This window comes from Molothrus aeneus, chromosome 12 (genome assembly GCF_037042795.1).
Source record: "Molothrus aeneus isolate 106 chromosome 12, BPBGC_Maene_1.0, whole genome shotgun sequence".
Classification (NCBI taxonomy): Eukaryota; Metazoa; Chordata; class Aves; order Passeriformes; family Icteridae; genus Molothrus; species Molothrus aeneus.
The window spans coordinates 18,241,140-18,256,318 of NC_089657.1; the positions used below are offsets into that span (position 1 = coordinate 18,241,140).

The 15,179-nt window shown below is 43.3% G+C and overlaps 1 protein-coding gene across 1 annotated transcript in view; it reads left to right on the forward strand.

Moving 5' to 3' along the window:
* The window catches only part of SLC6A11 (solute carrier family 6 member 11), a 107,601-nt gene extending 98,278 nt beyond the window's left edge, over positions 1 to 9,323 (forward strand). The window contains exons 12-15 of the mRNA XM_066557857.1: positions 970 to 1,072; positions 1,796 to 1,896; positions 3,179 to 3,349; positions 5,267 to 9,323. Of these exons, the coding sequence (XP_066413954.1) occupies positions 970 to 1,072; positions 1,796 to 1,896; positions 3,179 to 3,349; positions 5,267 to 5,419 (528 nt within the window). The 3' untranslated portion in view covers positions 5,420 to 9,323. The remainder of the gene's footprint in view (positions 1 to 969; positions 1,073 to 1,795; positions 1,897 to 3,178; positions 3,350 to 5,266) is intronic.
* The last annotated feature ends 5,856 nt before the right edge of the window (positions 9,324 to 15,179 follow it).

Consider the following 15,179-nt stretch of genomic DNA (forward strand, 5'->3'; position numbering starts at 1 on the left):
TGAGGAGTGAAAGGGAAGCAGGCTGTGCAAACTGCAGGAATGTCCATGCAGGGGTTTTGTTTTACTGTCTTAGTTGGTTGATTTCTAAATTTGCATTTTGCTCAGGGATTTGCTGAGCCTCACCATGATGACTTTGCTGAAGAAATTCCATTTTTTCCCCTCTTTTTAGGATTCTTTTCCACCTGCAGAAAGTTGTCTGATGTAATGGATCACATGAGCTCCCCAAAAAATATTACATTCCAGCTGAGGAGCTCATCAATTCCCTCTTTCATTCCTTGGAATTCCTTGCCCTTGAAATGCTCTCTTGTGAACTTCTCCTTCTCATTTTTTCAATATTAAATACAGATGTCATAAATGATTGTGTCTCACATAAAAAGTGCAATATTATCCATATAATTTTAATTATTTTAGCCCTAATGTTATTGATTGGATGATTCTTATTTCTTTTTCTTTGTGACAAATAATAAAGACTTGTTTCAGTCATGTGGCTTCAAGTCTGTGAGCTGCATTCACACTTTTTGGGTCATTTTACTCCTTTTGTAGTCCCTACACCACCAGAGAGGGATTTTAGTAGCTACAGATTTTACCTTCTTTCCCCACATTTTAATTAATTATTTTACATATTAATAACACAGACACAGAACCAGGGTCTGGAGGTCAGAATCACCTGGGAATTTCTACAGCTTGATGTGATAAAAAACAGAGGTAAAGGTAGGGAAGTGGGAGAGCATTTTTGGAAAAAAAAAATCAAATTTACTTCTCTCACTCCAGATTTACCACTCTGAAAGAAGTGCAGAGTAAAAAAACAAACCAAGAAATTAATATTCTTTCTTCAAGAAGGAACCAACTTGAATAGGAAGCTTGCCAGGGAGCCAACAGCTTGACAGTGCAATTAAAAGAGATTTGCTATGAAATATTCCCACTGGTGCCAACCCAAGTTTTTTTTCCCTTTCCTATTTTCTCTTCCAGGGTGGGATGTATGTGTTCCAGCTCTTTGACTCCTATGCAGCCAGTGGGATGTGCCTGCTCTTTGTGGCCATATTTGAGTGTGTCTGCATAGGCTGGGTGTATGGTGAGTGATGAAAATTGCTGTTTTTCTTATCAAAGTTTTCTATTTGCATAAAAGCAAAGTAAGAACCTTGCACCCTTATGGAATGGGATCTTCCACATTCCCATTCCCCCCCAAAAAATCATAAATGCCTTTTTGTCCACAAAAATGCTCACTCTGGATAATTTCACTTTGTAAAGCACCATAGAACTGCAGATATCATGTGCTCAGCTATCCTTGGGTTCACACATGAGTATCTAAATATATTTACATATATAAATTATATTTATATTTATATTTATATATAAAATAGATACTCTTTGACTGGGGTTGTTTACAGCCTGATCCCACAACAAAGAGAATAAACCAACTAAGCAGAATATATTAGGTTTATACTTGCTCTGAAGGAAAGCAAAACTCAAGGTGTGGAGGAAAAAGGAGAGTAATACCAAACAAAATGTTCATATTTTTGTGACAGCTTGTGCCACACTAATGAAATCTCCCTCTCTCATAAGAGATACAATGATCTGTATGAAATAAAACTTTTACAGTACCAGAAGTTTTATAGCAGCAGGAATTGTAGATTAACCCCTGCCATGAGCACAGGGCAGATGGCAGGGAGGAGTTTTCCAGGGAAAGAGGAGCAGCTTCAGCCTTCCCCTGTCTGTCTTTCCCTGCTTTACATCCTGACCTGCACAACCCCTTCCATGTGCACTCTACATCTGCTTTTCCTTTGGTTTTGGGCAGGCAGCAATCGCTTTTATGAGAACATTGAAGACATGATTGGGTACAAACCTGTGTCGTTGATTAAGTGGTGCTGGATGGTCCTAACTCCAGGTATTTGTGCAGTAAGTACAGAATGTCCAAAACACTTGTTTTAGATATAAAGAGGGGGTTCTGGAAATTTTTTTTTTCTATTTTTGCTGCTGCTAATAATTGAGAGAAATGCTTATTGATTTGTAGCATGTATTTCAAATAAAAAACGCTCTGCAGGACCTGTAAAATTGTTAAAGATCTGTAAAATTGTTAAATATTCAGTGAAAAACCCTCGTATGTACAATCATAGGGACAAAAATAATGCCAGGGCCCTAAATGAACATTTGCCAGAACAAGAGAGATGTTTTTCTCTGTACTTGGTGCACTTTGTGTGCCAACACACAGCCCAAGCTCCTCCAGGCTTGTGCTGGGTCCTTTGCTGCTTTCTCCTCCCTTCTCCTTTCTCTTTGGGGGCAGTGGACATTTTCCAAAGGAGACAAGACATTTTTTACTTTTAAAAGTGGTAAGAGAGGCCAAAAGCCCATCCCATGGGCATAAAGGAGGGCAAGGAAGCTGGTGCCAGCTCTGCAGAGCTGTGGCAGCGTCACAGGGACAAAGTTCCAAAAGCAGCATGAGCTGATTGCCCTTAAAATTGAGGATGAGATGCCAAAACCCCTTCCAGCTGTGTAACCCTCCAGTGATGGCAACTGCAAACCACAGCAGCTGGGGCACCTCGAGATCCAGGCTCCCATTTGCAAACTTAGGAACGTTTCTGACCCATTTGCACCAAATCTGAAATGACCTCTATACCAGTTGCTCTTGTGCACTCGTTTCACCACTTTGGAGAAAATTACATGGTAGCTTTTCTCTATTTCATACATTGAAATGGTCCAAGCTGCTTGATTAGAGATTGAGACAGATTTTTTAGGGGTTTTTGGCAGGATGAAAGCATTGGAACTGCAGATACACACAGTGGATTAAAGCAACTTCAAAAATTTTGGCTTTCATTTTTCATCCTGACAGGTTGGAGAGAACCCAGCTCATGTTATTTAATCACAGCTGGTTCACTGTAGCAAAACTTAATCTTTCCTGCCCAGGTGCTGTTTGCCATCAAAGTGCTGGGTTTATTGTCATCAAGAGGTAAATAGGATTAAACTTGAAAGGTTGCTCGTTTCTGCAGGGGCCTCTGAGATGTGTTATTTAAGCTGTACAGAAAAGAGGATGTTGCTGGTGGGTTTTTTGCTGTGAGTGAAGAGCTTCCCTCGGCTCTCCCTCCTTAGGGAGCCTGGCCTGGCCTAAAAACTCAGCCAAATCCTTGTTACACACGCAGGGTTTGCCCAAATACCTCTGACAAAATATTTCTGCTTGTTTCAGGGAATCTTCATCTTTTTCCTGGTGAAATACAAGCCCCTGAAGTACAACAATGTGTACATCTACCCTGACTGGGGCTACGGCATCGGGTGGATGATGGCGCTCTCCTCCATGGTCTGCATCCCGCTGTGGATCTGCATCAAGCTCTGGAAGACAGAGGGCACCTTCATGGAGGTGAGAGAGAGCTGCAGAGCAGTGATGCTGCAGAAAGAGCTGGGAAGGGGGTGGGACTCCTCATCTCTCAGAAGTTCTGCTGCTCACAGTGACCTCAAGATGTGTTGGAAAGTCTCTTTTCCCAGCCTGGCGGTTAAAGAAGGAGTCAGAGCTCTTCATTTCTCGGTCTCAAGGTTGTTTATTGTTTCTTATCTATAAAATTATTTCAGCAGGTCAGACAGAGGCACACAGATCACCCTCAGGGCAGTGTTATCTTTTTATACTTTATACTTTTTATGTACAATTACTTCCCAATACCCATCACCTATGTTAGACAGTGAGCTTCTACTCTATACCAATCCAAAAGTGCCACCATCACAGCAGAAGATGGAGGCCAAGAAGGAGAAAGGCTGGACATGCCCAGATCCCTCCACCTTGCCCCCTGCACCCCATTCTAAAAACCCCAAAAATCTATTTTTTACCCTGTGACAAACTGATTATTATTCTACTTAGACTTTTGTGGCTTGTGATCCTTCATATAAGGTTGGCAATTTTTTCCATGGGTCATAATCAAAGGCACAGGGGTCTTGGGCTCTGTGCCAGGGTCTCTGAGCCCCCTGGCAGGGCTTTGAGCCACCCAGGCCAGCCAGAGGGATGTCCTGAGTTCCAACACTCACCTGCATCCTTTAATCACAACAGCAGTGCCACATCCCTGTTCCCTGCCTTAGGACTCTCAGCCATTGCTGGAAAGAGAATTCTAAACATTCTCTGCTTTGTTCTGAATTCCTGTTGGGTTTTTGCTGCCAGTGGTAAACCAACCAATTTAAGGTGCTCTGTCCCAGCACAATTTGTAGCTTAAAATGTCTGTAACATCACCCAAATCCCTCAAGGTTTGTACCAGCCATTCCCCTTTTCCATGGTTTATATTCGTGCTGCCAGGATTTTCTCCAAGAGCTGCGTTGCCCACATTCCCATTTTCTGGACAGTTTTCCTAATTTCAGTTCTCTAAATGAGAAACTCAGGCAAATAAAGAGATTTGGTGTAATTTTCTGACATTTGTTGTCAGGTTAGCTCAGGTCTAGGCTGAAGTTATCAAATTTAAGCTTGGAAGTTGCTCGTTTTTGTGGGAGCTCCAAAGAAAGGCAGTGAAGGAAGCAAAAGTGGAAGAAACAAAACTACAAACCTTTTCCAGCCATTTGGGATTCCAACATTGCAGAAAAGCCTCGTTTTGTCCACATTGCAGACTCTGCTCAGCTGATTAAACACAGCCTGGAGAGCCTAGGAAATCTTCACTGGGTATATAAACGAAAACTGAATTGTCCATCATTAAGTTGTCTCAGAGAGGCAAAAAAGGAGGTCTGCACAAATCTAAACATTCAATATTTCCTCAATTCACCTGTCCCTGCCGGTGAGCAGACTTTGCTGGAGCTGCAGCACTGCAGACAGGTCGTTATCTTTTCCCTGCCAGGATGACAAGAGGATTCTTTGAATCCCAGCTGGGAGCTTCTTGAGGAGCCAACTTCCTGCTGTGAGCAGCAACCTTGCTGTGGATGTCATTGCTAGAAAAGTGAAAGTAGATTTTGCTCCAGCACAGCTCAGTACAACGTAGCTGTCTCTGGTTTATTTGTTTTTCCCAGTGGACATCATTGATGATAAAATGAGAAGGAAAATGTACCTGTAGAACAGACACAGTGCTGAGAGTCTTCATGAAAGGGGATTGTTAAATCAGCATAAAAATTCACTTTGGTTTGAGCTTTGCCTTCTTTGCTCTGGCAGGATTTATCCAGAATTGTGCAGCCTGCAGGTCTGAGGGTGTGCCCACAACAGGGAAATAAATGAGAAAAGCAGGAGAAAAGACTTTTGGAATGGATCTGTTAAAGAGAGGTGGGTCTGTGGCCAAGAAAAACATAATGATTTCCAATTTCTCCAATTTTCTAGAAATTCAGGAAGCTGATTACACCTAGCTCAGACCTGAAAATGCGGGGCAAGCTCGGAGGAGGAGCCTACATTGCAGCAATAAATGACTGCGATGCCAAACTGAAAGGAGATGGCACCATTTCCACCATCACAGAAAAGGAGACACATTTCTGAAAGAACTTTTTTTTTTCCTTGTTTTATTTTTTTTTTGTATAAAGAAATAAATAAATTCACTTAATTATAGAGGCTGGCTTGTTTTGCACAGAATTTTATTAACCAGTTAATTTTAAAGTGAAAATTGTATACTTGTTTAAAAAGTGATTTTTTTAAATTACTCTATCCATAATGATTCTGTAAAAGAAAAAGAAATAGTATTATATGGTCTGTTAGTGATGACTTCTTGTAATATGGTGATTCCAGTCAATGTTTTTTTTTTTTTTAGACTTTAGAGGGACCTGTATAATGTGCTGTAAAACATTTCTACTTTGATTTGTGGCAGGTGTAATGTTGTATAGACCTTCTAACCTGTAAACATTTCAGCCCATTTCAGCTGTCCATGTGTGTATATAAAGGGGACCAGCCTGTCCTGTGGTTTGCTTGGGAAGAAATCTCCTTTCAGGGCGAGTTTGGTGATGCTGACAGCGCCTCAGCTGCTCCCATCTCCTTCCCTCCACCCTCCACTGGCTTCAGCAGGGCTGGAAATGTGGAATGGGCCCATCCTGAGCCACTGTTTTCCTGAAGATTGGATAGAGGCTGGTTCTGAAGGGCTCTGAATTTTGCTGCTGTAAGTTCCTGGTCTCTGTCAGGGTGTGCTCCCAAACATTTTCCATTTTCCTCCATGGGTGGCTCCTCCTGAAGTTTGGCCAGCACTTCCCACTCCTTGGAGTGACCTGTGTTTTTGTGTGTGCTCCTCCAACAGGAGAGCAAGGTTATTTCAAAGAGCTGGAGATGTCCTGAGGGGAAAAGAACAGGTTTAGGGGCAGGCTTAGGGCTCTCTCTGTCTGTACAACTCATTCCCCTGCACAGGAATCCAGGATCCTACAGTGCAGCCCTACCCAGCTCCTCTGCTGGCACAGGGTGGGCTTTGGGGTGTCCTGTGCAGGGCCAGCAGCTGGGCTGGACAATCCTTGCAATTCAGGGGGTTCTGATTCCTCTTCAAGGTCCTTCCCAGGTCCCCTCAGATCAAGCACTGCTTCCTCTGCCCTGCTGGGATGGAGTTTGAAGTCAGAGCAGGGATTTCTTTAGCAGGAGTTGGGGTGATGTCCTTGATGCATGGAGGAGCCCCAGGAGGGGTCATTTCTGTGTGGTGCAGGGAGGGGACTCACCCAGGGCTCCTGTGAGCCCTCGGTGGCGCAGAGGGAGCGGCGCTGGGTGTGTCAGTCAGGCCCTGCTCTGGGCTGACTCCCTGGCTTTGAAGCTGGTTTTGTACGTGGATCCAGCTGCTGGATGGTTGTTCCAGGAGGTGTGCAGATGCCCCAGTATGAAAACTCCTCATCTCTGTCTTAGCATGTGGGTTTTTTTTTACCTGATAATATTCCAAACATGGTTATTTGTTCTGGACAATTTTTTCTTGGCTTGTTTTTGTTATTTGATGGTTGTGTGAGAAACCTGTGGAGGAACAGCATCCTGCACTGCACAGGATTTGGGAACAGAGACAAGAGACAGCCCAGAAGAAATGTCATAAAACCTGCTGCCTTCTCTGCAACTCCAACCCACTGGAGCTCAGACACAGCACCTGGAGTTGCAAGCAACAGAAATGGCTCCTGACCTTCTCCCAAGGAAATATTTCCCTAGAAATCACTAAATATCTCTTAATATTGGCTAGAACTGTACCTGCAGTCAGCACTTCTCTGAGCTCTTGCTGTTACTTCTTAAAAAAAAAAGCATTTTTATGGAACTGCTTTGTCTCAAGTCACTTCATTAAACCTAATAGAGCCATTTCATTTTTACTTTATCTTATTTGTAGGGGTTTATTTTGTGTGTGGCAAGGTGGAAGCCTAGCAGAGGACTTCAAATCCTCTAAGTCTTGTTTGCATGTCTCCATTGTGAGGTGCTTGGGGCAGGACATTTGGAAGAAACCTGCATTTAGGAAGGCACAGAATCATCATTTTGTGCCTCCCTCAGAGGGAGCTAAAACTCAGTCCCATGGGAAAACTGGGAGAGAAACGTTCCCAGAATTGAACCCACACATTGATTTATATACAATGAAAAAACTGAATTGACATTGACACTCCAAAATCTAGGAATTCACATTTTTGGAAGTCCCAACAAGTCAGGAATATTTGTGACCCAGTCTCCTTTCCTGGGCTTTCTCTCCACCCACCCAGGCTGCAGAACCAAGGCCCCAAAGCCACACGTGGGCCCTGGGGTGGGTCATGGTCCCTCCCAGGGAGAATGTGAAGATATTTTCTGATCAGTGAAGGGAGATGCACCTTTGGGTTGTGCTCAGCCTGAATTTCAGAACTCCTGAGAAGCTTTAGGTTGTGCTTAGCCTGGATTTCAGGCCAAGAAATGAGAACCTGAGAGAACTTGAGAAGCTTTAGGTTGTGTTTGGTCTGGATTTCAGGGCTCCTGAGAACCTTTAGGTTGTGTTTGGCCTGGATTTCAGACTCCTGAACACCTTTAGGTTGTGTTTGGCCTGGATTTCAGACTCCTGAAACCTTTAGGTTGTGTTTGGCCTGGATTTCAGGACTCCTAAGAACCTTTAGGTTGTGCTCAGCCTGGATTTCAGACTCCTGAACACCTTTAGGTTGTGTTTGGCCTGGATTTGGGACTCCTGAGAGCCTTTAAGTTGTGCTGGGCCTGGATTTCAAACTCCTGAGGACCTTTAGGTGGATTCTGCTCAGCCTGGATTTCAGACTCCTGAACACCTTTAGGTTGTTCTCAGCCTGGATTTCAGGACACCTGAACACCTTTAGGTTGTGTTTGGCCTGGATTTGGGACTCCTGATAACCTTTTAAGTCCTTTTAAGTTGTGCTCAGCCTGGATTTCAGGCTCCTGAGAACCTTTAGGTTGTGCTGGGCCTGGACTTCAGGACAAGAAATGAGAACCTGAGAGAGAACCTGAGAACCTTTAGGTTGTGCTCAGCCTGGATTTCAGGCTCCTGAGAACCTTTAGGTTGTGTTTGGCCTGCATTCCAGGACTCCTAAGAATCTTTATTAAAGCCTTTATTAAAGAGGATTGATGAAAGCCTTCAGCAGGCACAGCTGGGGCAGCCACAGCCTCCAGAGGCTGCAGCCAAGGGGGGCCATGGGCACGAGTTTGTCCCACCATGATCAGTTTGGCCATTCACACATCAGGGGTCAATGCTCCAATTAGAACTGCAGGTAATGAAGTCATTTACCCTCAGTTTGCTCCTCCCAGCTCATTTTTATTTATACTTTTTGGGGCCTGAGGCAGTGAGGTGTCCTTGAGTTCCAGGCCCAGAGAGGAATTGTTGGGTCTGACCAAAATGTGGAGGCAGTAACCAGCCCTCTGGTTCGAGTTTAGATCATGCACTAATGCAGCACAGGAATTGAAAAATAAAAAAGCTAAAACCCTAAAGGATGGCTGGGATCAGGATAAACACTGCTGTGGGACAAAAAGGGTTCCCTGTGCTTTGTGTGAGTGCAGGAAGTTTGTGCTGTGCCCAGGAGCTGCTCCCCGTGCTGCTGTGAACATTTCACCTGTGCTCTAAAGCATCCCTGGTGTTACTGCTATGCTCTGTGTGATCCTAATTGCTGATTTGTTTAACACTTTACTGATTCAAAAAAAAAAAAAAAAAAACCAGATTTTTTTTTTTCTTTTTGTGGGGAGGGAAGTGGGAGGGTAAACTTCCTAATTGTGGATGGGGGAATTTTGAAATTATATGAGGGGGAAATGTAAAAAACCTAGCTCTGTGTTTACCCAGCTCTTTTTTATCTGCCCTTTTCTGAAATATCTGCAGAATTATTGAAAATAATACAATAAAAGTGAACAACCACTAAGGTTTATGTAACATTTTACAAAAAGAAATTTGTGTTTCTGTTTGGTTTTGAAGGGCACAAGATTTTGTCTACTGACTTTGTTCTCAAAAATTAAAGGAAATGGGCAAACCCCATTCTGTGTATTTTAGTTTATATCCATGTACTGGACATGACACTCCCCTGATGAATTAAACAATCTCAGCTACCCTGGCAGAGCAAACAAATGTCCCTTGATGTGAACTGGGGAAAGGAGAAACAAGAGGAGCTTTAGCAACTTGTTTGAGGTCATGCAGCAAATCTGTGACTGAGAGAAACTGAAGTTCCCTGGGGCCTCTATTTATTCATATCTATATTTTATATATCTATTTATGTAAATAGATATATATATATTTAGATTTAAATATATATATATTTAGATAGCTATATAAAGATCTAAATATATAATCAATATATAAAATAGTTATATCTATACATAGATATATTAATATAGACATATCTAAATATCTATATAAAATATAGATATAGAAAAATATAGATATAGAGGGAACTTCAGTTTCTCTCAGCCATATATATTATATTATATATATTATTATATATTTTATACATTATTATATTATATTATATTATATTATATTATATTATATTATATTATATTATATTATATTTTTATTAATAAATCTAGCTATAAAATATCTCTATATTTATTTATATCTAAATATAGAAAATATAGACATAAATAAATATAAATAAAAATATAAAGCAAAAGTAAATATAAATAGGAAGATTATACATAGAAATTATAATATAGAATATAAATTTAAAAATTAAAAAAATATTTTTAAATTTGTAAAAATTTAAAATATAAATTATAAATATGTATAATAAGTGTAAATATAAATGATATAAATATAAAATATATATAAATATAAATATACTATAAATAAAAATACAAATATATATAAAATATAAAAATTATATAAATATATAAATATAAAATTATAATTATAAATAGAAATATAACTATAGCTATAAATATATATAAATATATATATAAATATAAATGTAATTGCTAACCAGCCACCACTTCCCTGCTGCTGGCCTTTCCCTCCCACTCGTGGCTGGTTTGCTGGGGTCCCTTTGTGTCCCTGGCACAGTCAGAGCCATGCAGGGAGTGCTTCAGGAGCTGCTGGGGATGAAAACCCTGTCCCAGCTGAGCTCCCAGTGCCCCCAGCTCCCTGCCCAGCCAGAGGCTGCTGCTGGAGGAGATGCCCCAGGGAGAGGAATGGCATCTTCCAGCTGCTGAAATGAAATGAAATGAAATGAAATGAAATGAAATGAAAGAACCTCCCAGCCACGGCCTCACTCCTAGGCAGGGCTCTGATTTTTTGCTTTTGTGCTCTGCTGGGTGCCTGGAGTGTTCAGCCCTGGGGCCTCCAGCATCAAAAGGAGGTGGAGCTGTTGGAATAAGTCAAAAGGAGGCCACAAAAGTGATGAGAGGGCTGGAGCCCTCTGCTCTGGAGCCAGGCTGGGAGAGCTGGGGGTGCTCACCTGGAGAGGAGAAGCTCCAGGGAGAGCTCAGAGCCCCTGGCAGGGCCTGAAGGGGCTCCAGGAGAGCTGCAGAGGGACTGGGGACAAGGATGGAGGGACAGGACACAGGGAATGGCTCCCAGTGCCAGAGGGCAGGGATGGATGGGATATTGGGAATCAGTAATCGTTCCCTGGGAGGATGGGCCAGAGCAGCTGTGGCTGCCCCTGCATCCCTGGCAGTGCCCAAGGCCAGGCTGGACACTGGGGCTTGGAGCAGCCTGGGACAGTGGGAGGTGTCCCTGCCATGGCAGGGGTGGCACTGGATGAGCTTTAAGGTCCCCTCCAAGCCAAATTTTTCTATGACCCTTTCTTATATCTCTGGCCCACATGTAGGGAGAAATTCTTACTTTAATACACAACACACTCATGAAAAATTCTGCTCTTGCCCCTGAGGCACCCTCTTATACAGCAGCCTGCAAGACAGGAAATGAAATTCTTTTCTTAAAGTCTCTTTCTCATCTTGACTACCCAAGCCTGGCACTAATAAGGAAAATGTGCTATGGGTTTTGACAAAACCTTTCCACTCCTCTCTGACTGTGCCACTCCTGGTGCTTCTGTGCTGTTTTGCTCTGTGCCAGAAGCCACAACCAGGCCCCTGTTTCTCCCAAGGTGCTGCTATCAGCTGATGGAGAGGCTCCTTTCACACTGTGATGAGCTCCATGGCTTTATATTTCTATTTATTTATATTTCTATTTATTTATATTTATGTTTATAGGTCTATTTATAGTTGTATTTATAGATATATTTATATTTATAGGTGTATTTCTATTTATATTTATATGAGCTCCATGGCTTTGAGAATTAGGGAATACCATCCTTGTGTTATTCCAATTAAACAAGAAGAGAATCCTAAGGATAGTCAAGAATTCCTTGCTAGCAGTGGTTCATGACAAAGTATTGCAGTGTGCTGGTTAATCCAGCCCCTCAATCCCCCCTCCATTCCACTCTGGAAGAGGCACAGCACTTTTCCTTCAATATTGCTGTAAAACATCTTCTGAGGAGCACTGAGAGCCGGGGCTGACACCATCCCCTTCCCTCCCCTGCTCTCCAGGATGAATCATCCCTGCCCTCTTGCCACAGGGCTGGAAGCTGTCTGCAGCTGAGGCATGCCATGCTCAGGGGAGCAAACAGCAGCTATTTGGGCAGACACCTCCAGGGCCAGGGCTAAGTTTGGCAGCAGCAGTGACGTGGGACTGCTCAGCACTGGTGTCACAGCCCTGGCAGCCACAGGCAGGGACAGGGCAGGGGACAGGGGCACAGCCAAGCCATGGCCCCTCGTGCCTTCAGCAGGGCTCAGGAGGGAAGGGATGAGAGAGATCTGGCTTTAAAAACAAACAGGGGGTCTGGTAAATAAAACTGGGGACTGAGAGGTGGAAGAGACAATGGGGAGGATTCCACTGATCAGTGAAAGGAATGAGAGAGATCTGGCTGTACAAACAAACTGTGGGGGTCTGGTAAATAAAGCTGGGTACTGAGAGGTGGAAGAGACAATGGGGAGGATTCCACTGATCAACAGAAGGAATGAGAGAGATCTGGCATTACAAACAAACTGGGGGCCTGCTGGTAAATAAAATTAGGTACTAAGAGGTGGAAGAGACAATGGGGAGGATTCCACTGATCAATGAAAGGAATGAGAGAGATCTGGCTTTACAAACAAGCTGGGGGTCTGCTGGTAAATAAAGCTGGGGACTGAGAGGTGGAAGAAACAAAGGAGAAGATTCCACTGATCAATGAAAGGAATGAGAGAGATCTGGCTTTACAAACAAACTGGGGGTCTGCTGGTAAATAAAGCTGGGGACTGAGAGGTGGAAGAAACAATGGGGAGGATTCCACTGATCAGTGAAAGGAATGAGAGAGATCTGGCTGTACAAACAAGCTGGGGGTCTGCTGGTAAATAAAGCTGGGTACTGAGAGGTGGAAGAAACAATGGGGAGGATTCTACTGATCAACAGAAGGAATGAGAGAGATCTGGCTGTACAAACAAACTGTGGGCAAAGCTGGTTGCTGAGAGATGAATGAAGCAATGGGAGGAAGCAGAAATTCCTTAGGTAAAGAAAAAGGGGGGATACATTAGAAGGGGTCTGTATTAGGTGATTTGGGAAGTCTGTACCTGTCACATGTGTCAGCCAATGTGGAAAGAGAGAGGGAAATGCAGCCAGGAAATTGGGATATAAAGGAGGCTTCATCCTTTAACAAATGGAGAGACCCCATAGGAAATGCTCCATGGCCTCTCCCTTTATTAACATGAAGTTGCAGGACTCCTCTGCCTCCTTTTTGGACACAAACCTCAGGTGGTTGAGGATTAATTTTCCTGACAAGAACAGGCTTTCTGTGGGTTATTCCCTGGTGCCAGGGGGGTCAGGCTGTGTTTGTGCTCCCAGCCCTCTGTGGAGCAGCAGGAGCTGAGCTCTGTCTGCTCTGGAGACACCCAGGTCTCCCCAGCCTGCCCCCCCCCATCACTTTTGAAGAGCAAATGTGTAAACTCCAACAGAAACCTGCTCAGGAATTCTTCTGGGCTTTAGCACCTTGCCTGATTTTGGTTTCCTTTCCCAGTGAAATCAGCTTTTTTGGCTGGGTTGAAATGCAGGCAAAAATCACAGGTTAAAGACCTTGGAAACAAAAATTCAGCTCAGAAAACCAGAAAAAAACAGCTCAGAAAACAGTAATAAGAGCAGAATAGGCCATTAAGATCAAACAGGAACAGGATGTTTGTGGGGATGAAAGCATGATGTGGTACAAGGGACACTTAAATCAGCTTTTCATTTCTCCCACTTATCCTTAGATTCCCAGAAAACCAGCCCAGGTTATACTTAAAAGTCTCTGCATGTTTTCCAAGCTCTTTCCTGAGACTTCACAGAAAACTTTTTGGGTTCCTGGGGCACAGATTCCTCCTTTCCACCTCCTGTAGGCACCACTTTTGTCCTTCTGTACATCTGAGCTTCACTTTGAACATCTTCATCTGCCCCTGCAGCCTCTGCTCCTGGGGCAAAGGGGAAGGGCTGTTGGAGCTATTAGCTAACTGGATTAATTAAAAGAATTTGGCTGCACATGATGACCATGACTGGGGAAGGAGAGTGAAGTGATCGGGAGAGAAGGCAGGAGGAAGTTGGATTTTTGGGATGAAGCTGTGGTCTCTCCTTTCCTTGAGCACGCAGCAAGGAGGGGTGGCAGCTTTGTTTTTCAGCTAGTTTTCTATGGTTGTTACTTCTGGAGTTTGTGGGTTTTTTCATGTGTTTCTGGGTGTTTTCAGAGGCCTTTTTGTGATCCAAATTGAGGGTTTTTTTCAGGTTTTAGATTCACTGAATGTGCAAGTTTTTCCTTAATTATTCCTGCTCTTGGCAAGCTCAGCCTCCTCAAACCCCTGTTTTATCCACCCCACCCCTGCAGGTTGAATTGTAACCCTGCTCTGTGTAGTACAGTGCTGTTGCTAATTAAAAAATCCTAATTATTTGTCTAATTCAAGTAAAGTGGTTTAAAATTGTTGGAATTAAAGGGTTGGTTTTTTTTTCAGCAGATATTGACAAAGCCATGTTTGGTGTTTTTGGGAAATGTAACACATAGTCTGGACTAATCCTATTGTGTATCCTAATGCTAAGTGTCCTTTGAGTTGTTGTAGCAAGGTGAAATAAATTTTTATCTATTCAGCTGCAGGAGTTCAATTTACCTGTGTTTTTATAGAGTTTGGGGGTTTTTTGTGAAATGATCCAATCTGTGTTGGTAGCTCTGTTTTGGGGAGGAGTCTGCAGGCAGGATGGAGTGAAGAGGCAGCACTGGGGGCTGGAAATGTGGTTCTGCTTCTCTGGGCTTGTTATTAAATAAATGTGGATATTTCACGGGCTGCTAGAACTGTCTGAGGAACCCTGAAACTCAGGGAACTCTGCACACTGGGATTCTGCATCCTGCAGCAGCCACCACTCTGCATTCACGTGCAATTATCCAAGACAGATTATTTCTTCTTATCAAGGACATAGTGAGTGAGATCTGACTCAAAAATCCCAGCTGGAAGTCCCATTTCAGAGCAGGAGTTGTAGGAAGCTGCTGGTTCTGTGTGCCCTGTGCAGTGCAGGAGGCAGCAGCTGCCTGGGGAAGGTTCCTGTGCTGCTCTGAGGGGCAGGGGGACCTCAGCCCGGGCTGCAGGTGCTCCACAAAGAACCTTGGCCAGGATTTCCGTGGTGCTGTGGGGACACCTTTTGGTTAGAAAGCACTCTGAACCCGGGTTTGGATCCCATCCCCACCTCACAGCCAGTTCTACCCTCAGCTTTTCATACATGGATGTGCTCTTCCCTGTTCCAGGCGATAAAATTTACAAATCCCTTCTGTAGCTGCTTTTTCTTTCTTTTTTTTTATGCAGTTCTGAGGTTTTTCCTTCCAAAGTCTTGGTTTCCATATCATTAGGTGGCAGC